The sequence below is a fragment of the Diabrotica virgifera genome, chromosome 3 (assembly GCF_917563875.1).
Source record: "Diabrotica virgifera virgifera chromosome 3, PGI_DIABVI_V3a".
In the NCBI taxonomy this organism is placed as follows: Eukaryota; Metazoa; Arthropoda; class Insecta; order Coleoptera; family Chrysomelidae; genus Diabrotica; species Diabrotica virgifera.
In genome coordinates, this window is record NC_065445.1 from 9956356 (window position 1) to 9981732 (window position 25377).

General features: G+C 32.5%; 1 protein-coding gene across 3 annotated transcripts in view; it reads right to left on the reverse strand.

Moving 5' to 3' along the window:
• The window catches only part of LOC114324370 (alpha-tocopherol transfer protein), a 93582-nt gene that overhangs the window by 18251 nt on the left and 49954 nt on the right, over positions 1-25377 (reverse strand). For all 3 annotated transcript variants that reach the window (XM_028272196.2, XM_028272188.2, XM_028272204.2), the window contains exons 2-4: positions 24956-25125; positions 18012-18106; positions 15909-16059 (exon numbers count right to left, since the gene is read on the reverse strand). In XM_028272196.2, coding sequence (XP_028127997.1) covers positions 15909-16059; positions 18012-18106; positions 24956-25124 — 415 coding nt within the window. In that variant the 5' untranslated portion in view covers position 25125. The remainder of the gene's footprint in view (positions 1-15908; positions 16060-18011; positions 18107-24955; positions 25126-25377) is intronic.

Sequence of the window (25377 nt, forward strand, 5' to 3'; positions counted from 1 at the left end):
CTGTATATAGAGCTATTGACTCATTGTAATTGTTCGTTATGGATAAAAGAATATTTTTATTTAAATATATGTTTTCACTATAATTTGGTACAATAATATCTGTAGGAGAAAAGAAAGAAGAGTACGCGTAGTTTTTGAATAAGTCGTTCGTTTTATCTATATTTTTTAAGAGTACTATATTTTGATTATAAGCTTCACACAGTAAGGGAGATTTCTTTTTTTGCCAATATTTATTGGTTAGATCATGGCAACTCAAAGTCACTATTTTTTGGTATAGAAGTGGGTTAAGTAAGTATACTTTCATTAAATATTTTTTAGACAAAAAACTTCGTCTTAGATTTAAAGGAGGTTCCAAGGCTTCCAAATATAAAGCTTGTACTGGAGTGGATCTCATAGCTCCTAGACATACTCGTAAGGCTGAATTCTGTAAAACGTTGATTTTGTTTAGTATGTAGTGCATTACTTGCTGATCCATACAAAACACTACCGTAATCGAAAATAGATCGTATGTAAGCTTTATAAAATAATAAACTTACTTCAACATCCGATCCCCACCAAGTTCTATTAATTGATTTAAGAAAGTTTATTCCCTTATTACACCTGTTTAACATGTCGTCAATATGTAACTTCCAGGTCAATTTTTGGTCGAGTATCATTCCAAGATATTTAATTTTATTTTTAAAAGAAAATTTATGCCCACCTAAGGTGATTGTGCTAATATTAGGAAAGTTATGTCTGGTAAATAAACAAACTTGTGAGTACCATTAGTTAAACACAGTGTTTTTAAAACTGTTTTGTCTCCACATTTTGTATTCCACATGAAAACGTGTCAACTTTCAATGTTACGACCATAGGCGGCACACATAGTGAAAGCGGTTTCCGCTAGCGGGCAAACCGCGCGGTTCTCGCGCGCGGGTATGGTAACACAGTGAAGACGGGTAAAAGCGAGAGAGATCGTTCAAATCTGGCAGTTGCGTCTACTACTTGTAGCAAAATGTCGTCTTCCGATGATGATATAATTGCTTTAGATTCTGTTTTGACTAAACTGAAAAGAAAGAGAGTTGATGTATGTACATCCTATTAATCGAGAAAGATTAATTTATGGAGAATATCATCATCTATTTCAAAAATTAAAAGATAATGAACGATTCTTCCAGTATATGAGAATGACTCAAGAGACTTTTAAATATATTTTGGAGAAAGTGGAGTATCGTTAAAAACAATATTAAACGCTCAACTTACAGTCAACGAACAGAATGTCGAAAGAGTTGAGAATATACATATCTGGGTACGAATTTAAATAGCGAATGGGACTACTCAGAAATTAAACAGCGAATAATAAAAGCATACTTTAGAATGAGACCCATTTTCAACAGTCGAGACATATCATTAAAAACAAAATACCGTCTGTTGAAATGCTATATATTCACAGTTCTGCTCTACGGAATGGAAGCTTGGACACTAACTGTTACATCTATGAATCGGCTCGAAGCTTTCGAAATGTGGTGTTATAGGAGCATCTTACGTATATCCTGCGTTGACCGAATTACTAACGTGGAATTCCTGCGTAGAATGGGGAAAGAGTGTGAATTTCTCATAACCATCAAAACAAAAAAATTAGAATATCTAGGACATGTAATGAGAAATCAAGAACGTTACGGCATTCTCCAACTGATTCTCCAAGGGAAGATATGTAAATAGTAAAAGAGGACCGGGAAGAAGACGCATTTCCTGGCTTCAAAATTTACAAAAGTGGTATAATACCACTACCACTGAACTGTTCCGCGCTGCGGTAGACAAAGTCAAGATAGCCATGATGATCGCCAACATCCGGAACGGATAGGCACTTTAAGAAGAAGAAGGAGTATCGTTTAATTAAAAACTGGTGTAATTTACATAAGCAGGCTATCCTTCCGGAAGAAAGGCTTGTTATAACATTGAGGTAAGTAGTTTTGTTGTAAATTTATTTTTCAATTACTGATTTAGTTAATAGTTAACACTGGAATGGTTTTAGAAATACCTAAGTCACACAAAATTACGGTTTCAATAAGATTGACTTTATTGCTTTTGTTTATTATAATGTACAATTATTTATAAAATTAATCCATGGAGAATTATTAATTGTTATTATAAAAGAGCGAATAAACTAAATTATCATTGCAGTAAACATTAAAACCGCGCGGAAAAAACTAAATTCTCATTCTAGCAAAAGCGGTCAGGCGGGTTGAGGCGGTTGGACCGCGCGGACCTGCTTTGACTATGTTCGTGTACATTTAAAGACGTGCATTCTTTTTGAAAACGTTTAAAAGCGGGTCCCGCTAGCGTTGCCCGCTAGCGGAAACCGCCTCCACTGCGTGCGCCGACTTTGACTGTTTTTTGATAAGTCACCTTTTATCGAGCTGTGGCTTCTTTTTCAAAATATACCTAAACATGTAAATTTAAATAGATTTTCAGATTAAATATCGTACTTAACCATACAGTGAGCACGTAAAGGTTGGAATAAATTCATTTTCTCGAGAATTGACGACTTTGAAAAAAATCCTGAAACAGGTCAAGTTTTATTTTTAAATTGCCATTTTTTGACATGTGCATCATACTAGTGACGTCACCCATCTGGGCGTGATGGCGTCATCTATATTTTTTTTAAATGAGAATAGGGGTCGTGTGATAGCTTATTTGAAAGGTAATTCAATTATCTATTCAGTAATATAAACATTAACATAATTATTTATACAGGGTGTCCAAAAAAATTTTTTTAAAATAAATTTATTGACATAAAAAGAAGAATGTGTGTAATTTATTTAACTCAAAATACATTTTACTGCTATCAGAAAACAGGAAATGATGTTTATTTGACAAATGAATATCGTTTTTTGCTTAAATTCAATATTAAAGCCGCCACCCATTTTCCTCTTGACAGATTGAACATTTAATTTAAGCGAAAAGCAATGATTATTTTTCAAATACACATTTTTTTCTGTTTTCTGAGAGCAGTAAAATGTATTTTGGACTAAATACATCACATGCATTCTTCTTTTTATCTCAATTAATTTAATTAAAAAAATTTTTAGACTCCCTGTATAAATAATTATGTAAATGTTTATATTACTGAATTGAGAATTAAATTACCTTTCAAATGAGCTATCACACCACCCCTATTCCTATTTAAAAAAATCATCGATGACGTCATCACGCCCAGATGGGTGACGTCATTAGTATGATATATATACCAAAAAGTTGCAATTTAAAAATAAAAATTGACCTGTTTCAGGATTTTTTTCCAAAATCGTCCATTCTCGAGAAAATGAATTTATTCCAACCTTTACGTGCTCACTGTATACAAAATTTGTCGAATCCACCACATATTTAATATGTGGTGGATTCGATAAATATTCAAAATATCTCGATAAACACTGGCTTATCGAAAAAGTACTACGAGGCAAAAAAGTTTTAAAAACATTGTGTTTAACTAATGGTAACACAATATTAATTTAATTGGAACGTACACAAAAGTTTTGGCGGGTTTAAGGGAACAAAACCCCCATAAAATTTATATGGGGTGCACAAATTTCACTTTAATTTTTTTTTAAATGTTGCTGCCATAAGAATGCCACATGTCCATTTTCAATAAAAAATCTCTTAGAGATTTCGATATATGAAAAAAAATCGATTTTCATTTTGTAACTTCAAAGGGCTATAACTTTTTTTGTGCGCACTATTGTATATTGGTAAGTGAGGTTCAATCAACCTATTTTTGACCCCAGAATCTGTGGTATAATTTATGACCAATCTTTTCGGGACACCCTGTATAAAGAATAAGACCAACAATGCTCTACAAGAAGAGTTGCCAGAGACAGGAGCGAATGGAGGATTGTCCTGAAGAAGGTTTTGGCTCATAAAGCGGTGAGAGGTGTAACGCCACTGGTGATGATGACTAAAATCATACCAAGACATATTTTGTAGGGTTCTTATCTCGAATCACAAACTGGCAAATCCGAACACTCAAATAGTCAAAGCAATAATTATCGGGTGTTAAGATTTGCTATCTTATGTTTATCGGTGTATAATTTTTACCTCTGTACCATTAACACACTTTTCATAAACATGGAAAGGGATTGGCCAAGGAAGGATTCAAATCAAGATACCGAGATACGCGTGTGCAGCTCTTATACATCATGATGTGTAATTAGCCCAACTGATTTAGAAAAAAAGAATTTATGAAATATTACGTTGTTGCAGCAATGCGTTTATGGGATCGTTTTGATCAATTTCCTCCTGCTCACATATGGGATAGGTATCGTATTAACGGTAACTAGGTTAAAATGATTTATTAAAACGTTAACAATCAAGAAAGGAATATTTAAAACTATATTTTTGTCGTTAACAATCAAGAAATACATACACTGCGCGTCAGAGAAAACGGGCCACCCACAAAATGGGTCATTTTTGATGTCTCGAATTTCCTAAACCTGTTGTCCGATTTAAGTGATTTTTTTAATATGTTATAGCTTTATTCTTTAACAATATCGCTGTAATAATACTGTTGTTAAACAGATAAATTTTCCTTGTATATCGGGTGGACCAATCAAACTGTGTTTTTTTGCTCCAATGTTCGCAACACCCTGTGGAATATTTTAGCACTTATAAAATACTGAAATTAAAAACCAACTATAGCCTCAGGTTTTCTTAAAATTCTGTTTTTTGATTCATTCGCTTATGTTGGATAATAAAAAAGTTAGGTTTGCTTTTTAAACACTCGTGTTGAGCTGCCCCCCCCCTTGCAAAAATTAAAAAACAAATAGCCCTGATTTATGAGCCATTTATGAGCTCTCATATTCCGCAAATTAAAAATTTTGAGCTCTTAAAAATAGGAATATTGAAACCATTTTTGAGGCAGAATTACGAGCTATTTATGAGCTCTTGAAATGATATAGTTTCGATTTTTAAGCTCACCCCCTCACCCCCAAACAACCCTTTAATTGATTTTACTTAACAGGAACATGCTGAAAAAAATTAAAATATATCGTATCGCCGATATAATTTCTATAGCTTATATATTCTGAAAATAAACTCTTAAATCATGCGCATTTCGATTATTGAGCTACAACCCCTTCGCAAGAAAACCACCCCATCATCCAGGATTAAGAGAGAATTGCACTTAAAATGCATTAAATTAATTATTTGGCGAGTAAATATCGTTTAATAATTTATGAGCTCCCAAAATAAGCTCCATTAGGTCATTAAATTGCAATTTCTTTTGTATAGTGCAGTCACTGAAGGTAAAAATCAGCTATTACCTTCAATTTCGGTGAACCTTCATCGATTTTCACGAAAATTGATGAGTGGTTAGAGGATACCCCAAGAAACAAAGGTGACATGGTGCCACCTTGCACCTTACCCTGAGGGTGGATACCACCCCTTCTCGGGGGTGAAAATTATTTTGTTAAAAATAACTCCACATATCGATAGAAGGACAAATTATAAGCAGAATGTGTTATATAAAGTTATTAAAATAAATAAAGTCTTTTTGTTATTAAAGATCAAAGATTTTAATTATTCGTGAAAAAAATGCATATTTTAAAGCGGTTTTCCGCAAATCACTGAAAAACTAAGTTTTTACAAAAAAGTTAATAGAAGTTTAATTAATATTAAACTCTTAGTTAATAATAGTTAAAAGTTAATAATAAACTCTTAAATCACGCGCAATTTGATTATTGAGCTACAACCCCTTCGTAAGAAAACCACCCTATTTTCCCGGCTTAAGAGAGAATTTTACTTAAAATGAATTAAATTAATTATTTGGCGACTACATATCGTTTAATAATTTATGAGCTCGCAAAGTGCACGTATTTCAGTTATTGAATTGCAATTTTCTTTCTATAGTGCAGTCACTGAAGGTAAAAATCAACTATGACTTTCGATTTCGATGAACCTTTATTAATTTTTACGAAACTTAGTGGGTGGATAGATGATACCTTAACAAACAAAAGTAACGTAACATGGTACCAACTTGCTGTTTTAGCCTGGGGTAGATGTCACCCCTTCCCGGAGGTGAAAATTACTTTATTAAAAATAACCCCACAAATCGATAGTGGGACAAATTCTAAGCAAAAATTGTTATATAATGTTATTAAAATAAATCAATACTTTTTGTGTTATTAAAGATCAAATATTTTAATTTTTGTGAAAAAAAAATGTATGCTTTAAAGCGATTTTTCGTAAAAACTTCTTTTTTAAACTTCTATTGACTTTTTTGTAAATACTTACAGTTTTTCAGTGATTTCGAAAAACCGCTTTAAAATATGCATTTTTTTCACGAATAATTAAAATCTTTGATCTTTAATAACTCAAAAAGTATTGATTTATTTTAATAACTTTATATAACAAATTCTGCTTATAATTTGTCCTTCTATCGATATGTGGAGTTATTTTTAACAAAATAATTTTCACCCCCGAGAAGGGGTGGTATCCTCCCAAAAAATAAAGGCGCAAGGTGGCACCATGTCACCTTTGTTTCTTGGGGTAATAGTTGATTTTTACCTTCAGTGACTTCACTATACAAAAGAAATTGCAATTTAATGACCTAATGGCTCGTATTTTGGGAGCTCATAAATTATTAAACGATATTTAGTCGCCAAATAATTAATTTATTGCATATTAAGTACAATTCTTTCGTGAGCCTGGATGATGGGGTGGTTTTCTTGCGAAGGGGTTGTAGCTCAATAATCGAAATGCGAATGATTTAAGAGTTTATTCTTAGAATATATAAGCTATCGGCTATATATATCGGCGATACGACATATTTTAATTTTTTTCATCATGTTTCTCTTAAGTAAAATCAATTAAAGGGTTGTTTGGGGGTGAAAGGGATGAGCTCAAAAATCGAAACTATATAATTTCAAGAGCTCATAAATAGCTCGCAATTCTGCCTCAAAAATCGATTCAATATTCCTATTTTTAAGTAGTGGGGGGGCTGAGTCAGCCCCCCTAAACTAAAATATTAAATTCCTGCTCAGTGTAACGAGCTCAAAATTTTTAATTTGCGGAATATGAGAGCTCATAAATAGGTCATAAATCAGGGCTATTTGTTTTTTAATTTTTACAAGTGGGGGGGGGGCAGCTCAACACGGGTTTTTTAAACTTATGTCCGCAAATGCTTCGTTTTCGAGAGAGATAGAGGGTGTTGATTTAGATAGAATTTTTCTTACAAACTGACGATTTATTTATTGTTGAAAGACTGATATGATAATATACGAATTTTTTTCACTATCTTTATGATTTATTTATTGCTCTAAAACCGGTTGAGATATGCAAATGAAATTTGTGGGTTTTAAGACGTAGTTATTGCGGATTTTTTGACATACAATTAGGAATTTTATATTCACCATTGGCGCGCATGCGGGTCATATTACCCTAAAAATGCAGCTTTGCTGGTATTGCATAACTTTGAAGCATTCATGAAAACATGGTAATTCTTATATCGCTCTAGCAGCACATTTTATATCACACTTCTTTAGATTTCTGAAGATTTTCGGAGGTTTTCTGAATACTTAAATACGATGCATCTATTTTTTGCCACGAATTCATGTGCAACACGCAAATATGCATAAAGAAATGAGTCCTTCTTCTTCCAATAATAAATATTTTCTTTCACTTGATTGTCAATTAGTGCACTTAACGTACCGAGCACTCGAATCCAATAACTTCCGAAGGCTGTAGCTCGAAAATAGTAGTTATTCAGACCCAGGTCCCACGAACTTTTTTAATCTACACGTTGAGAAGTATTATTGACCAACTTTTGTTAAATTTGACCGATACCACTTTTCCATAAGGAGTGTTTTTCCTTTCTGCCGTAATTTTATCATCAAATCTATTTTTTAGTTTTCTTATTGCATTTATTAATTCCTCATATTATAAATGTAATGTTTTCTGTATAGTCATATTCTTCAATATCGATTTTTTCTTTTTTGTGAAAAAAGTTGTCTGTAGAAGTTTTTGAAAACATTCCTTCTATATCTTCGATATTGTCACTTCATCAGTCATTGGTGTATATCATTCTACAATAAGAGTATTACTATATTACTCATAGAATATTTTATTTAAATTTATTTAAATATATTCAACCTAGGCTCCCATTCAGTCTATCATTTATTTGTACCTATGTGTCCGTGACTTACAAATGCAAAGAGTGTGTATTCTAATTCACCTAACAGCTTTCAGTAAAGGCAACTTTACTGATTATGTTGCCCGCACATGTTTCAAACAGATAGGCGCAGTATAAATATAATTCTATAAATCACATGATTCTGAAAACGGCCATTATTTATATTTGATTATTAAGATAATTAAACTATCAGTTTATTGCTCATACTCATGCAGTGTACCACTTTACTCAGCACAACAAAATATATTTTTCTTTTACATTTCTAGCTGTCTCTTTGCAATTTTTCCTTAAAACAAGAATTTTGTTAATAATTAATATAGAATTATTCCCAATGAAAAAACTTGAAGCCTTCGAGATGTGGCTATACAGGCGAATCCTAAGGATATCATTTACGAACAAAACAATCCAATGAGACCGTTCTACGAAGAATGGGGAAAGAAAGAGAGGTGTTGTATACGATTAAAAGGAGAAAGGTAGAATATCTCGGGCACATAATGAGAAACGGCACTAAATACAGATTACTGAAGGTAATCCTTCAAGGAAAAGTATTCGGAAAGCGAGGAATTGGGAGAAGCAGATCGGATAAACAAAATCGAATCATTTGTTTGCATTGAAAACTCTGACTAAGAGGATTAAAAGTTCTTGTAAGCATTTGAGAGATTCCTTTGCTAGATTTCTCTACGTTTCATCAATAGCTTACTAGGTTAGAATCATGAGAGCAGGTGCGGTATGAGCCTCAAGGTTGTGTAAACTAGATCTTCTTCTTTACGTGCCATCTCCGCGACGAAGGTTGGCAATCATCATGGCTATTCTCACTTTCGACACTACAGCCCGAAAGAGTTCAGTTGAGCTGCATCCAAACCATTCTCTGAGATTTCTCAGCCAGGACATTTTTCTCCTACCTATGCTGCGCCTTCCTTGAATCTTTCCCTGCATGATTAATTTTAGGAGTTCATATCTATCACCACGTGTTATATGACCCAAGTATTGAAGTTTTCTTATTTTGATGGAATCCAGTATCTCCCTGCTCTTCTGTATTCTCCTTAGTACTTCCTCATTGGTTATTCTGTCTGTCCAGGAGATTCTCAGCATTCTTCGATACATCCACATCTCAAATGCTTCCAATCTATTGAGGCATTGTTTATTGAGAGTCCATATCTCCACACTATACAAAAGAACAGAAAATACATAACATTTTAGTACTCGCTTTCTAAGATCAAGGCTGAGGTCTCGACTACACAATATTTGTTTCATATTAGTGAATGCGCTTCTAGCCTTTTCTATTCTAATTCGGATTTCTTTGGTATAATCGTTTGTTTCACTAATGTTCGTCCCTAAATAGTTATAATTCTGAACTCGTTATATCGTCTTATTATTTAAGTGTAGATTGATGTTTCTAATATTTTTCTTTGATATAACCATGAATTTCGTTTTCTTTATGTTTAGTGACAGACCAAATTCTTCACTTGTTGCAACAACCTTATTTAAAATTCTTTGTAGATCTGTAATAGTTTCTGCTATTAGTATTGTGTCATCGGCGTATCTAATTTCACATATGGGTAGGACATTTATTTTTATGCCTGCTACTTCATCTTCTAATGCTTTTTTGAATATTTCTTTTGAGTATGCATTAAACAGTGATGGCGACAAGACACAGCCCTGTCTAACTCTTCTTTTGATTTTTATTTTATTGGTGTTTAAATTATTTATTCTTATGACAGCTTCTTGTTCGTAATACAGATTATTTATTATTCTTATATCCCGTGTGTCGATATTCTTTGTTCTCAGTAGTTTTATTAACGGATTATGTTTCACCGTATCGAATGCCTTGTTATAATCTAGGAAGCAGATATAGATGTCCTGGTTTACATCTAAACATCTCTGTATTAGCACATTTACTGCAAATAATGCTTCTCTGGTTCCTTGAGCATTTCTAAATCCGAACTGAGTTTGTCCAATGTCTTGTTCTAACTTTTTGTATATTCTACGATGAATAATCTTTAGAAATGCTTTGAGTATGTGGCACATTAGACTGATGGTACGGTGTTCGCAACATTGTCTGGCGTTTCTCTTTTTTGGTATAGTCACGAATGTTGATAGAAGCCATTCTTTAGGTAATATACCTGTTCTGTATATGATATTAAATAATTCGACAATTACATGTATATTGCAGTCGGCTATAAGTTTTAATATTTCTGTCGGTATTTCGTCCGGCCCTACAGCTTTCCCAGTTTTCAGTTCTTTAATGGTGTGTTTTACTTCACTTTCTGTTATTTCTGGTCCAGTCTCTTCAACGAAATATTCGTTATCTATTGTGCCTCGGTTGTCGTTAAACAGCTGTTCTATATAGTTTGTCCATACCAACAATTTGTTTTCTGTATCCATTACTATGTCTCCCTTTTCATCAACTAGTATATTTTGTTTGTATTCTGGTTTTCTAGTTAATTCTTTTATTTTCCTGTGTACATTAAAGCTGTCATGTTTATGTTGTAGCGTTTCTATTTCATCACATTTTTCTTTTAACCAGTTTTCTTTTGCTATGCGAATTTGTCGCCGTATTTCGTTTTGTGTTTGCTGGTATAACGATTTATTTTTGTCCTTGTATGCTCTTCTTTTGTTCATTAAGTTTAGTATTTCGTCTATCATCCAATCTTTTTTCTTTTCTTTGGGTTTGCGTAGATACTTTTTTGAAGGTTCTATTAAGTCAGCCTTTATTTTTTCCCAGTTAATTCTTTCGTTAATTCTTTCTTTGATATTTTCTCTAATTTCTGGATTTCTTAGTGCACTTATATCAGTTCTTTCTTCTTTTGCTGTTTTCTCTATTCTTTTCATTTTAATTTTCATGTGAGCTACTAAGAGATTATGATTAGATGATATATCTGCTCCAGGTTGTGTTTTGACTGCTGTAATACTATTCCGATATCTTTCTTTGATGATGATATAATCTATTTGATTTCTCATTATCTGATGTTCATTATCTCTTGGCGATTTCCACGTGTACAAACGTCTATTAGGTAATTCAAAGAACGTGTTTGTAACAACCATATTATTATCTTGGCAGAATTGTATCAACCTATCTCCTCTTTGATTTCTATCTCCTAATCCAAAATTTCTCACTACGTTACTTGTGCTACCCTTTCCAATTTTGGCGTTTAGATCACCCATTATCACTGTGACGTCACGTGCTTTGGTAGTTCTCAATGCCTCTTGAATTTGTTCATAGAACGATTCCACCTCTTCGTCATCTTTTTCGGCCGTTGGGGCACAGACTTGAATTAGGTTTATTTTTTTTTCTAGAACTAGATCGCGAAGACGAATTTCTTTAAATTCATTCCCGGATTAGGTATAGGGGAAGTCAGTATCGAAGGAGACAAGCCATACCGGGTTTTTAGCCGGTGTGGTTAATTGAAATTGTGGTTATTGTTTGAGTGTTTGAAAACATCTTTTGCCGGTAAATTATTCTTCAGAGATCTGATGTGCAGTATGCCGGTAAAATTGTTCTTGCAAGCTATCAGGTTTTTGATGAAAGCAGGACAAGTTATATTTTTATGTTCCGTTTTTCTTTTTGATGAAACAATGTAGTCTGAAATTTTCTATGGACGGAAACCCATTTTTTACAAATAATAAAAACTAGCTGTTTAATGGTAGTGTTATAATTACTGTCGTAATTATTCTTTAATTGTGCTATTAAATCTGCATGAGGATTATAAGCAGCAAATTTATGATTCAGCTATTAATAAGCTATTAATAAATATGACCAGTACGTAACAACATTGTAGTTTTGATTTCTCTGATAATTTTCTTTTTTCTTGGACATAAAAAAGTAATTGCCAAAAAGTTTGCTAAACGCACATATGAGGTAAATCTTATTTATTATTTCTTGTTATTTGGCTAGATATGTATTTTTGTTTTAAGAGTCTTCTTTGTCTCTCGAAGAACAGGCACAGTGGCGCCCTTTTTATTTGGCAAATTGTGTTTAATTTGTTTTCTTTGTTTTATGTATTTAGTAGAATTAATTTAATTATTAATTTTATATTATAATAATAATTATTAATTTAATATTAATTATGCATTAGAATATAACAAACCAGCCTTTTTCTGTTTCATAGACCTAGAGAAAGCGTTTGATAGAATCCAATTAAAAGATGTGATACACCTACTACATGACAAAAATTTATCACTGGATATCATAAAACTGATAGAAAACATATGTAAGAAATAAAATAGAGATGGAATAATAACAGAACCCATAGAAACAAGCACAGGAATCAGGCAAGGAGATTCACTAAGCCCTTTACTGTTTAACATAATGTTGGATGCAATAATAAAACGAGTGAAGAAAAAAGGGGGGTACAAAATGTGCAATAGAGAGATAAAAATACTCTGTTACGCTGATGACTGATGACACCGTGTTAGTAGCAGAGTGAGAAGACGACCTACAAAGATTATTGCACGAGTTCAACATTAACGCAAAAGAAATTAATATAATATGAAAATATCAGCCCAAAAAACAAAAAGCTTAGTAATTGCCAAAGAACCAATAAGATGCAAATTGGAGTTAGACAATCAAATTATACAACAAGTATTGACTTTCAAATCTCTGGGAATTAATCTATCAGCCGACAACAATATCGAAGAAGAGGTAAAAGACCAAATAATTGCCAGTAGAACAAAAACAAACACCTAAGATTAGAAACAAAGGCCCGAATATACAGGGTGTCCAGAAACTCTACCGACAAACGAAGACAGGAGATTCCTCAGATAATTTTAAGATATTTTAACCCTAGTCCGAAAATGCTTCCTAAAGGAGCTAGAGCTGTTTGAAGATGGCGTCTTGTAAGTAGTTTTTCTTAAATAACTCCAGAACGCTTCTATTGAGAATAACGAAAATTGGTACACATATTTATCTTCCAGAGATAAATCGACTCCATGCATTGCGGATTTCTAGTACCGGTCATAGGCGTCCGTTTTGGGTAGAGCAACAATTATTTTATCGCATAACTTTTTATCTTTAATTTAAGCATTTTTGACTCTGGATTATTAAGTTGTGAGATATTCTACAACTAAAAGGTACTCTTGTTTTAAGTCGATAGGATACACCGTTTTCTAGAAAAATAATCGATTTGAAAATTTTTCTTTTTTTGAATTTCCAAAAAAAAAATTAAAAAAAAAAACTATTTAGAAATCGGAAAACTGGTACGTTTATTTATATTTCAAAGATGAATCGATTTCATTAACTGAGAATTTCTAGTACGGGTCAGGTGCGTCCGTTTTGGGTAGGTCAACGGTTATTTTATCGCATAACATTTTTGTCTTTCATTTTTAAGCATTTTTGACTCTAGATTATTAAGTTATAAGGTATTCTAGTACTAAAAGTTACTCTTGCTTTAAGTTGATAAAATACACCGTTTTTTTTTTTAAAAATTTTTCAGTTTTTATTCAAATTCAAAAAACGAAAAATTTTCAATTCGATTTTTCTAGAAAACCGCGTGTCCTATGGACTTAAACTAAGAGCACCTTTTAGTACTAGAATACCTCACAATTTAATAATCCAGTGTCAAAAATGCTTAAAAGTTAAAGACAAAAAAGTTATGTGATAAAATAACCATTGCCCTACCCAAAACGGACGCCTATGATCGGTACTAGAAATTGGCAATGGATGGAATCGATTTATCTCTGAAAGATAAATATACGTACCGATTTTTGTTTTTCTAAATTGAAGCGTTCTGGAGGTATTTAAGAAAAACGAATTACAAGAAGCCATCTTCAAAGAGCTCTAGCTCCTTTAGGAAGCATTTTCGGACTAGACGAATTGAGCGAAATTGTCTTCAAATTATATGAAGAATCTCCTGTCTTCGTTTGTCGGTAGAGTTTCTGGACACCCTGTATAAGTCAGTTATTAGGCCAGTTATGACTTACACGGCCGAAACAAGACCAGATACAAGCAAAACACAAAGACATCTGGAAACCAACGAAATGAAGATCTTAAGAAGGATTGCTGGAAAAGGACTACAGGATAGGGTAAGAATTGAGGAAATCAGACGCATATGTGGGGTAGACAATATAAATACCTGGGCAAAGAACAGAAAAGAAGAGAGGAATGAGCACATAATCAAGGATAGTAAGAATAGTCAGGGACAAGTCACCGTTAGGCAGGAGAAGTATAGGACGACCAAGGAAAAGGTGGAATGACAACTTAGGGGCAGAATGAAAGGCACCAATGAAGAAAAACAGGCAGTACTGCCATTATAAAGGAGAAGAAGAAGAAGAAGAAGAAGATGTATTTAGTAGTTCTGGTCTAACTCTAGTAGCTAGCATCTTATAATTTCTTTCTTTTTCTTTAATTTTATTTTTGTTTACGTGCCAGTAAAAATGTTCCGTTTGTGTTCCACAATATACTTAATCATAAATAGAACTTCCTGGTAAATTTTATGTTCCCTATATACCAACGTCAAACCGTAGTGGAGACAGTATACACCCCTGTCTCACACCCCATCTTAGATTTATTCCGTCTGCTATCTGTTCTCTGATTTCAATATAAATTTGGAATTATCTGTAGATTGCAGAAAGAAATAGTTATTTGTATAACAAGGGAGGAAAGTGCTACTTTTCCTCCCGAGAATGAAGTGTACTGTCCGACGCGTAGCGGAGGGCACTAATTATTCAAGTGAGGAAAAGGCACTTTACTCCCATGTTATACATATGGTTTTTCCACCTTCCTCAAATAACAAGTCATTTTTTCATTTTTACTTTATTTATGTAACTAACCAACAAAATTTATTAGAATTAAAACTAACAAATAGGTACAATATAACTGTCAACTGTCAAATATATGTCGAATTATTATTGTAAACATTGTTAAATCAAAATAACAATTTACTGTTTTTTACCATTCTGCAAAATACAGGGTGTTATATAAATAAACGTTAAAATGTATAGATACGTACGTAATAGAAAATAGATATTGTACAGGGCGTCAATAAGTTATATTTCATGAATGAAATACCATGACGCCACTTTTACTTTTCCTCCCTAGGGAGGAAAAGTACAACTTTGTTACCTACAATCAGTTCCGGAAAAGTATACTTTCGGTAGAGGTAGGTGGAAATAGTTATTTTCCTAACAAGTATAGAAAGTCATACTTTTCCGCACGCGACTGCAGTTTGCCGAACGACGCAAGCGGGAGTTCGGCAAGCAGTCGAGTGCGGAAAAGAAACTTTCTGCAAGCGTTAGGAACAATATTTTTTCTACGAGTCTTTAAAAAATGACCAAATCTTAATCAATTAATTTAATTAATATGAAAATACATACACAAATTAATTCTTTGACAAGGTTGTCAAAACCAAACTTTCAGCATAATTGGTTAGCATGACGACGATTTAAAAAAACTGTTATTGTCTACTGATTTGACTTTCGAATATTATGTCAAAATTATTTTATTTCATCTAATTCTCGCGTTAATTTCATTAAAACATGAACACAATAAGATATATTTGAAATAAATTAGTAAATAATATATAAATATTAGTTTATTGCATGTATTATAATTATTTTAAAGGCAATATTAACATATCTAAATTAACACGCGTGCGGAAAAGTAACACGCGTGCGGAAAAGTAAAACTTTCTAAACTAAAACGCTTGCGCGAAAGTAGACATTTTTGCACGCTCGTAGAAAAAAAAATATATTGTTCTATTACTTTGTAAAAAGCAAAGTATTAACTTTCGTATATTCATTTACTTACCAATATTATATATCAACATTCTCCTTCCACTTTGATCCCTACTTAAAGGACAATTAAACATTTTTGTCTTCTTGATCTCTGTTAACTTTTGCAAGTTGACATTTTTGAAATATTCAGGAGCTTCTTGGATGAAGTTGTGGTAGTTTACATACTAAAAAAAAAAATAATATAGGACACAATTATTAGTTTAAATATAGGTAATTAAGAAAAATACAACATGTTTTCTAAGAGAGTTTTCAAGTGGCTTAGTCTTCAGCTCTTATCTAAGGGTAAGAACAGAACAAGTGGGTCGAGGTGGAGGTGTAGGTCGCGGTGGATGCTACTAGTAAGTCGCGGTCGATGTCGACAGCACATTGCAAGGAGGTCACCTTCGCTGTCAGTCGACCTAGAACCACTATCAAGTGAAGTAGTTTAATGAAATTTGAATGACAAAAAGACTGTGCTATTGCGATGTTGTGTCAGTCAAGTGATGATAGTGATGATATATCAGCTGTAAATAATCAGATCCCAGTTCCATTCTCAAAAATTTACTGAATTTAATTACTTTAGAAATTCAAAAATAAACTGAATACAAAAAAGGGATTATATAAAAAGTATCAACTCAGATAGCGCAGGTAATGACAACTTGGCTTCGAACGGACCAATCACAGGGAAGCATCCTTGTAGGCCGCGCAGTAGACATCCATGTAAAGCAAACTCATTTTATTTTCAAAAGCATCGATGTAAACCTCCTGGATGGCTCCACCGCGACTTACCTACTCTGTCCTCTCCCATTCACTACAATGTGTTTATTTTACATGGATATCGACATCGACCCCGACCTACACCTCCACCGCGACCCACTTATTCTGTTCTTACCCTATAGCAGGTAAGAACAGAATCCTTCACTCAACGTGAAGTTCGGGCAGGGATGAATACATTTCCTTGTTAATTGCATTCCATTGAAATGAAATTTCGCCTGATGAGATGTTACGTACTTTCTGTGCTGTTCTACGGAATGGAGTCATGGACGCTGAAAAAGATTGATATCAAAAAATTGGAGGCATTTGAACTGTGCATGTATCGCAGAATCTTGAGAATATCATGGACGGAGAGAGTCACAAACGTCGAGGTCTTGAGAAGAATGAATAAAGAGAAGGAAGTCATATTTACGATCAAAAAACGAAAACTGCAATACTTGGGACACATTACAAGAGGCGAAAGATATGAACTGCTTCGAATAATTATGCAGGGGAAGATAGCAGGAAAAAGATCCATAGGAAGAAGACGAAACTCCTGGCTAAAGAATATACGGGAATGGTATAGCTGTAGCAACAACGAATTGTTTCGGTCAGCAGTTTCGAAAATACGTATAGCCCTGATGATAGCCAACCTTCGGAACGAAGATGGCACTTGAAGAAGAAGAACAAATATGTAATTTAACGGTCATTTGACCAATTTCTGTGGCCAGTTTCAACTACAATGACTTAGAGTATACACTGATGATGGTCTGATACGACCAAAAACGTTTGTTGTGATGTTTTTACTTATCCAATTTGGATAATTTTGAAATAAATTTTTTAGTAAAATTTATATCTTTATACTGAAAGTCTTTTACTTCTTCAGTAAGTTTTTCACTATGGTATACGGCCAACTATAGGGATTTCCCTTTTAATGAAAAATAAGAAAGCTAGGAAATAAATCGAAAACTATTAATTTTATCAAAAAAATGTGTAGAAAATTTTTTGCTTAGAATTAATGTTTTTATCAACTTTTGTGGTCAAAATATAATAAAAAATTTCCACCCCCGAGATGGGGTGGCAACCACCCCCATGGTAAAAGCGCCTTTCGGCATCATGTAGATTTTGATCCTTGGACTATCCACTACTTATTCTCAAATTTTCAAGTAAATCGATCCATTCTGTAAAAATTGCGAGGTGAAAAGCTTCGGTTCCTGGACTACGGTAATAGAAATCACAAACGCAAATCTCTGCAGAAAGCCTTTTTTATAATATTATTATATTAGGTCTTGTGCATCGCTTATTTAAATAAAGAATATCCATTCTTAACGCTTGCCAGTGGCAAATGTATTAAGATTACTTAATCAGATACTGTACTACTTACCAATCGGTGTGCTTTCTTAAGAATAAAATGACGGGCTCTTAGAAACCTCAGCAGGAACTCGTCATCGGTCCTTGTAGGAGTGCATTCCCCTCTTTCTGTGGACAAAAAAGAAACAAAGAATAAAAATACGCTAGACATGCGAACGTGCATACGTGCGTGAATATAAATTATCTGAAAACTGAAACATTGTTTATAGTTAAGGTCAGAGATTGTTGTTTTCATTGATAAATTTTTAATATTAGTCAAATATATTATTCATGTATATGATTCAGAAACTTGACGGAACACTATTTTGAGGAGATACAACTTTTTCCAATAAAAAAATACTATGCAAATAAATTCATGAAATTTGTATTCTAAGTGAGTTTTGCAACCATTTTCCTTTTCTTAAAGTGCACTCTAATCAATGGATGTTCTTCTTTATGTACCAGATCCTATCAGACCGTTGGTTACTATCATAGCTATCTTAATTTTATTAACTGCCACCCTAAATCCCATGCTTGTATCAACACAATATCAATCTCGCAAGTTCTTCAACAATGAAGTTCTTCTTCGTCCTTGACTGCGTTTGCCTGCTATTTTCCCTTGCATCATATTTTGTAGCAATCTATATTTGGGACCTTTCATTGCATATCCAAAATACTCCAGCTTTCTCTTGTTGATGCTTTTTATAATCTCAGTAGTCTTGCTGAGATGTTCTAGTATTGTGGAGTTTCGAATCTTCTACGACCAAGAAACTCTTAAAATTTTTCTATAGCACCACATTTCGAAAGCCTCAAGGCGATTTAGATCGATTTCATTCACAGTCCAAGTCTCGAAACCATAAGGTAAGAACGAGAACACGTAGCAGCGAAGTGGGCGGATCCTCATTGCCAATTTTAGGGCTCTGTTATATAATACCTTGGACATCATTCTAAAAGCGGCTTTGGCCTGATCTATCCTAGGGTAATCAATTTGACCAGCTTGCTCAAGCTTGGTATCATTCTATCATTTACCTATATATCAACGGTTTTATGTATATTCTGTTGTTTACTTATTACGAGTATTTTGGTTTTCCATATGTTCAGATCCAGACCTGCTTCTTTAGAACTCTCAACGAAACTATCAAGTAATGTTTGCAAATATTCTTGAGTAGAAGCTAGGAGTACTGTGTCGTCCATATCGCCAATTATTGATGACTTCACCGTTTACAATTATTATTCCTTCTTGTTTTTCAGAATTGCCTAATTCCTCTTTAAGTTTAGTCCTTCCCGGATCTATACCGCCATCTTGCAAACATTTTCAGTTGCCATTAAGTCATTGTAATGTAAACAACTCAATTTGCATCCCACGTGTTGGGAAGTTTACCCTTACCTAAGGGCATTATCCTTGTTGTTATGTATCCATCCTAAGGCATTTTATTTAAGTATGTACCTTTAATGCATCTATATAATATTTAAAGGGTTTTTACCCTAATATTTCTTTGGTGGCTCAGCTGGCATCCAATCTGTCTAACACTGATGATGATTTTTTATAAAATTGAAAACGTTTTGTTGTGATGTAGCCCTTAAAGGGATTTTTAATAAAAATTTTATACCTTTTACAAAGGATTTTTTCCAATTTTTGTGATTGATGGTATACAGCCAACTACAGGAAAAATTTTTCTTTTCCTTGTGGATTTTAATAATAGGTCGTGTCCTATTCTATCAAATGCTTTTTCGAAGTCTATGAAGCAAATAAATATATCTCTCTGTTGGTTCTCTGGGAGTCACTCTTTGTAGATCCATCTGTAGGGAAGCATTGTCGTGAGGTTGGCGACAGGCGACTAAATATCATACATTTTGTCTTAGAAGCATTAAATTAGACACATTCATCTTCTTGTCGAGTTTATGCAATCCAATAACCTGAAGGCCTTGGAGACTATCGCATAAAATAACACTGTCGTTAACGTATCTAATATTTTTGACCAGTTCACCATTGAGTTTCACTCCAAAGTCTTTATCTTGCAAAGCCAGTTTGAAAATGATATCTGATTATATATATTAATATAAATAACAGCGGAGATTATCGCGTGTCTGACGTCTCTTTAAATGTAACAGTTGTCAGTTTTAATCTTCCAACGACTTATACGAGCTTTCTGCTTCCAATACGAGTTTTCTATGATGCGTGAGTAAGTCTCTACCATCAATGCCTTTGTTTCTTAATTAGCCAGATCAAAGAACAATCTGACCCCAAAAAAATAAACGAAGGATGAAAATTTGGGAATAGGTAGTTGAAATTGTCTATAAAATTATATACGAAATTGTAATTGTCTATGAAATTGTCTGTATAAGAAATATAGAAATATAATTGTCTATATAAGAAAAAGTTTACAATTCAATATCCCCGCCATTTTTTAAAAATGGAGGGAAATACCCCCCTCTCGAAGGTGAAAAATATACATTCAAAATAAGTCCGGAATTGGATAAAATGACTAATTCTAAACAATTTTTGTTCTATAGAGTTTTTTCCCTAAGTCAATACTTTTCGAGTTATTTGCAAGTGAATATGTTCATTTTTAACAGACAAAACATGTTTTTGGACGATTTTTCGGAGATAACTCAAAAAATATTTCAGCGAAAAAATTATTCTTAGCAAAAATATAGCTTATAAAAAACTGAAAAAATGGTGTATGCTTGAGGTCTGTAGACCCAGTAAAAGAAGAGTTGTAGCTAATGAAAAGTAGGCTCTCCTTCATCAAATTCCAAATCGAATATTTCAATATGAAATAACCCAAAAACGGAGCACTTTTCGGGGAAAATTTATTTCAACTTTTATAAAGTGTTTAAAAAAAGGTTTATTTTTGTTTTTTTAAAAAACTTGTAACATTAAAAGTAAGTGAGTTACGCTCAAAATATTGTTGGTCCCGTTTATTTTTTGGTAAAAAAATCGCGAAAATCACCCCCTAATTAGCATCACAAATAAATTTTATCATTACCACTTCACAAGTTACTTTGCGTATGTACATATTATTTATATGATCTGGAAGTTTCATCGGTTCAAAGTGCTTATTTTTGAAAAAGCTGTATAGTCCTGTCGCCAGGGGGTACAACGGCCTCCTTTATTCAGATGGACTTACCCAATTTTTTTTTATGTATTTTGGCCCGTAGAATACGAATTTTTTGGGTAACAGTTGATCCGGATGTCGATAAGATTATTATAAACAAAGAAGTTGAGGAATTACGTAACAGCGATTTCTCGCAAAACAAAACATTTTTTTGTATTTTTTGGGGCATTCTAACCAAAAAATGTTCCTACAACTTTTTTCCTAGAATGCATAGTTTTCGAGATAAACGCGGTTGAATTTTCAAAAAATCGAAAAATTGCAATTTTTGAACCCGAATAGCTTTTGATTAAAAAATAAAATAGCAATTCTGCTAACCGCATTTGAAAGTTTAAGTCAAATTATATCGGTTTTGAATATTTGCATTGCTAAAAATTTATTTTTTTATTGTTAAAAAAAGCTATAAACACATATTGTTTCCCGTGCCTAATACATGCGTTTTGATGCATGCTACGTAGAAATCGCCTCGCTTGCACTTGTACCTACTCTACCTACTCGTTCGATTTTAAATGAGAAATCATTGAAAATATCACTCAAGCACTAGGTGTTTATAGCTTTGTTTAACAATAAAATAATAAATTTTTAGCAATGCAAATAATTAAAACCGATATAATTTTACTTGAACTTTCAAATGCGGTAAGCAGAATTGCTATTTTATTTTTTAATGAAAAGTTATTAGGGTTCAAAAATTGCAATTTTTCGATTTTTTTTCAAAGTTTAACCGCGTTTATCTCAAAAACTATGCATTCTACGAAAAAATTTGTAGGAACATTTTTTGGTTAAAATGGCCGAAAAAATACAAAAAAAATTTTGTTTTGCAATAAATCGCTGTTATGTAATTCCTCAACTTCTTTGTTTATAACAATCTTATCGACATCCGGATCAACTGTTACCCAAAAAATTCGTGTTCTACGGGTCAAAATACATAAAAAAACTTGGGTAAGTCCATCTGAATATAGGAGGCCGTTGTACCCCCCTGGCGACAGGACTAGTAGTTAAAATGGCTTGAACGAGTAAATAATCACGAGTTTAGGCAAATTTTGAACAGCCATAGCATAACCAATTTTGGTCTAACAAGAAAACAAAAAGCAAAAATATTCAGAAAAGCAAAACGTACATTTTATTACTCTTTAAGATTTTGGTATTACTAATAATTTTTAAGTTATTTCCATGAACAATTCCATTTTTTTAAATTAAAAATAAAAAAATATAATAAAAATATTTTTAAGAAACGCTTTTCTTTAGTTACGAGTGACTAAAATAATCATATTATAAAAAAATCAGCTAAAAAACGAACAAATAAAAAAAATTGAAAAAATCTAACACATTCGTTTTTCGCAACCACGCTTTCCTTTAAGGAATGTGTTAGATTTTTTCAATTTTTTTTTTATTTTTTGCTTTTTAGTTGATTTTTTTATATGTTTAATTTTAGTCACTCGTAACTAAAGAAAAGCGTTTCTTAAAAATATTTTTTTGATATTTTTTTATTTTTTACTTTTTAGTCTTACACTTTTCAAACATTAAAATATATCGTCATGTTTATTAAAATATGTATAAAACATATAATGTACAAACATGAAAAGTAGTCGGAATCGGCAAAAAATTTGAAACTTTATTGTTCATTTATGAAGTATAACGTAAACAATTAACGTAAAAAGTGAAATTATGTATAGTTCATATAATTAGCTACAGTCTGTAAAAGTTTCAAGTTTCTTCATAGTAAAAAACAAGAGAATTGACTATTCGTGTATTGTTCCCGCGAATGCATATGTCTGCAAATTTTTAGTCATTTGCATTGAAGAAAAGGCAGTCAAATTAACGTCCAAAGATTTGACCCAAACGATTGAACTAAAGAAAAGCGTTTAATTAATTAATACGACAAAACGAATTCTAATATTAATTGTAGCACAAAACGTCTTTACCAGTGGTTTATCTAAGACTACGATAAAAACACGAATTTTTTGAATTCGAGTTTTGGTTAAAGTTTTGTTTCGTATCATATTGAAATTTGACACGAATAAACGCCGATTTATATATAAACAAATATATGAGCGTTCAAAATTTGAAATTTTATTGTTTATTTATGAAGCATAACGTAAACAATTAACGTAAAAAGTGAAATTATGTATAGTTCATATCATCAGCTACAATCCGTAAAAGTTTCAAGTTTCTACATTGTAAAAAACAAGAGAATTTAAGCATTTTCCATTAAAACCGTTTGTTTTTTATTTAAATAATTATTAAACATAAACATTTTTTTTATTGACTATTCGTGTATTGTTCCAGCGAATGCATATGTCTGTAAATTTTCATTCATTTGCATTGAAGAAAAGTCAGTCAAATTAACGTCTAAAGATTTGATGCAAACGATTGAAGTAAAGAAAAGCGTTTAAAAAATGTTTTATTTTGAACGCAATTTTTTTCAAAAATGAGCACTTTGAACCAATGAAACTTATAAATAATATAAACAATACATAAGTAAAGTAATTGTGAAGCGGTAGCGATTAATTTTATTTGGGAAGCTAATTATGGGGTGATTTTTGCGATTTTTGTACCAAAAAATAAAAGGGACCAACAATATTTTGAGCGTAACTCACTTATTTTTAATGTTATAAGTTTTTTTTTAAACAAGAATAAACCTGGTTTTAAACACTTTTTAAAAAAGTTTTAATGAATTTTCCCCGAAAAGTGCTCTGTTTTTGGTTATTTCCCATTGAAATATTCGATTTGGAATTTGACGAAGAAGAACCTACTTTTCATTAGCTACAACTCTGCTCCTACTGGGTTTGCAGACCTCACGTGCACACCATTTTTTTCATTTTTCTGTAAGCTATATTTTTACTAAGAATATATTTTTCGCTAGAATACTTACTTTTTGAGTTATCTGCGAAAAACCGTTCAAAAACATGTTTTTTTTTTGTTGTGAACATGTGTATGAACATGTGTACATATGTATATAATGAACATATTATTCACTCGCAAATAACTCGAAAAGTATTGACTTAGTGAAAAAACTCTATAGAACAAAAGTTGTTTAGAATTAGTCATTTTATCCAATTCCGAGCCTATTTTGAACGTATATTTTTTTACTCCCGAGAAAATATTTTTCACCCCGTATTTCCCAATTTTTGTAAAATGGAGGGGATGTAGAATTGTAAACTTTTTCTTATATAATAATAGACAATGTCAACAAATTATTCCAATATTTTCATCCTTTCTTTATTTTTTTGGAGGTTTTCGTAAAATTTTGTGTTCCCTGCTCGGGCTAAATATGTTTAAAAGAGTTCTATTGACGTACTTTATCAAAAGCCTTTTCGTAATAAATGAAAGCAAATCCAAAAAGTGCCTCACGATTACCCAGCACATTCCTAAATTCAAACTGGGTTTCATCTAGGTCTCTTTCGCAAAAACTTTTTATTCTTCCATGAATAATGCGAAGAAAATTTTCAATGGGTATCCCATTAGACTTAGACTAATTAACCTGTATTCATCGCATTTTTTAACTCGTTGCTTCATTGGAATTGCTATAAAAACAAACTTAAGCCATGTTCATATATTGTTAGTTAAAGTTGCGTAAATGTATTATAAATAATAAAGTTCAATTACTTTTTCACCCTCAAAATCTTTAAGAACTACCCCTTCATGTCCAAAGAAAAATAAGAAAAATGTTTTGAGAAGCTTAAAATGAACTTTTGGTGCACGTACAATGTATTATTCATTAGACAATTTATCAGCCGTTAAAAAGTTGCAACCCTTAAAAAATATTTGTTTTTTACAAATATAGAAGGAACATAAATTAAAGATAAAGAAAGAGAAAGTCAAGTGAACAAATTAAAGAAGAAGAGTAGAAGTGAATAGCTACCGTATATCATATCCTTCAGTTCAGAGATCAACAGATCCCTTGTATCTGGATCCTCATTTATGTTTTCTTTGGCCCATTGCAACAACTCCTGTGATGGTTCTTCTAAATCAAAAGTACCCTTAAATGTTGTTTCCTTTTTTTGCGGTGACTCCAATGAAGGGTGGGACATGCTGCAACAAAAAACGTATAATATATTAAAAACTAATATTGTATATATTATTTAGCTGAATTTTACGGAGGCATAGCATTGCTAAACGTCGCATACAAAATATTGGCAATGCAAGAATGGAAGTTAAAATTGAGGAATATCATGCAGACAATAATTAGGTAACAATATGAACAACAAAAAACCAGGTAAAAGTAAATAACTGAGTATGAGACAATTATCTAGTAAATGAAGACAAGGCGACTCACTTTCATCT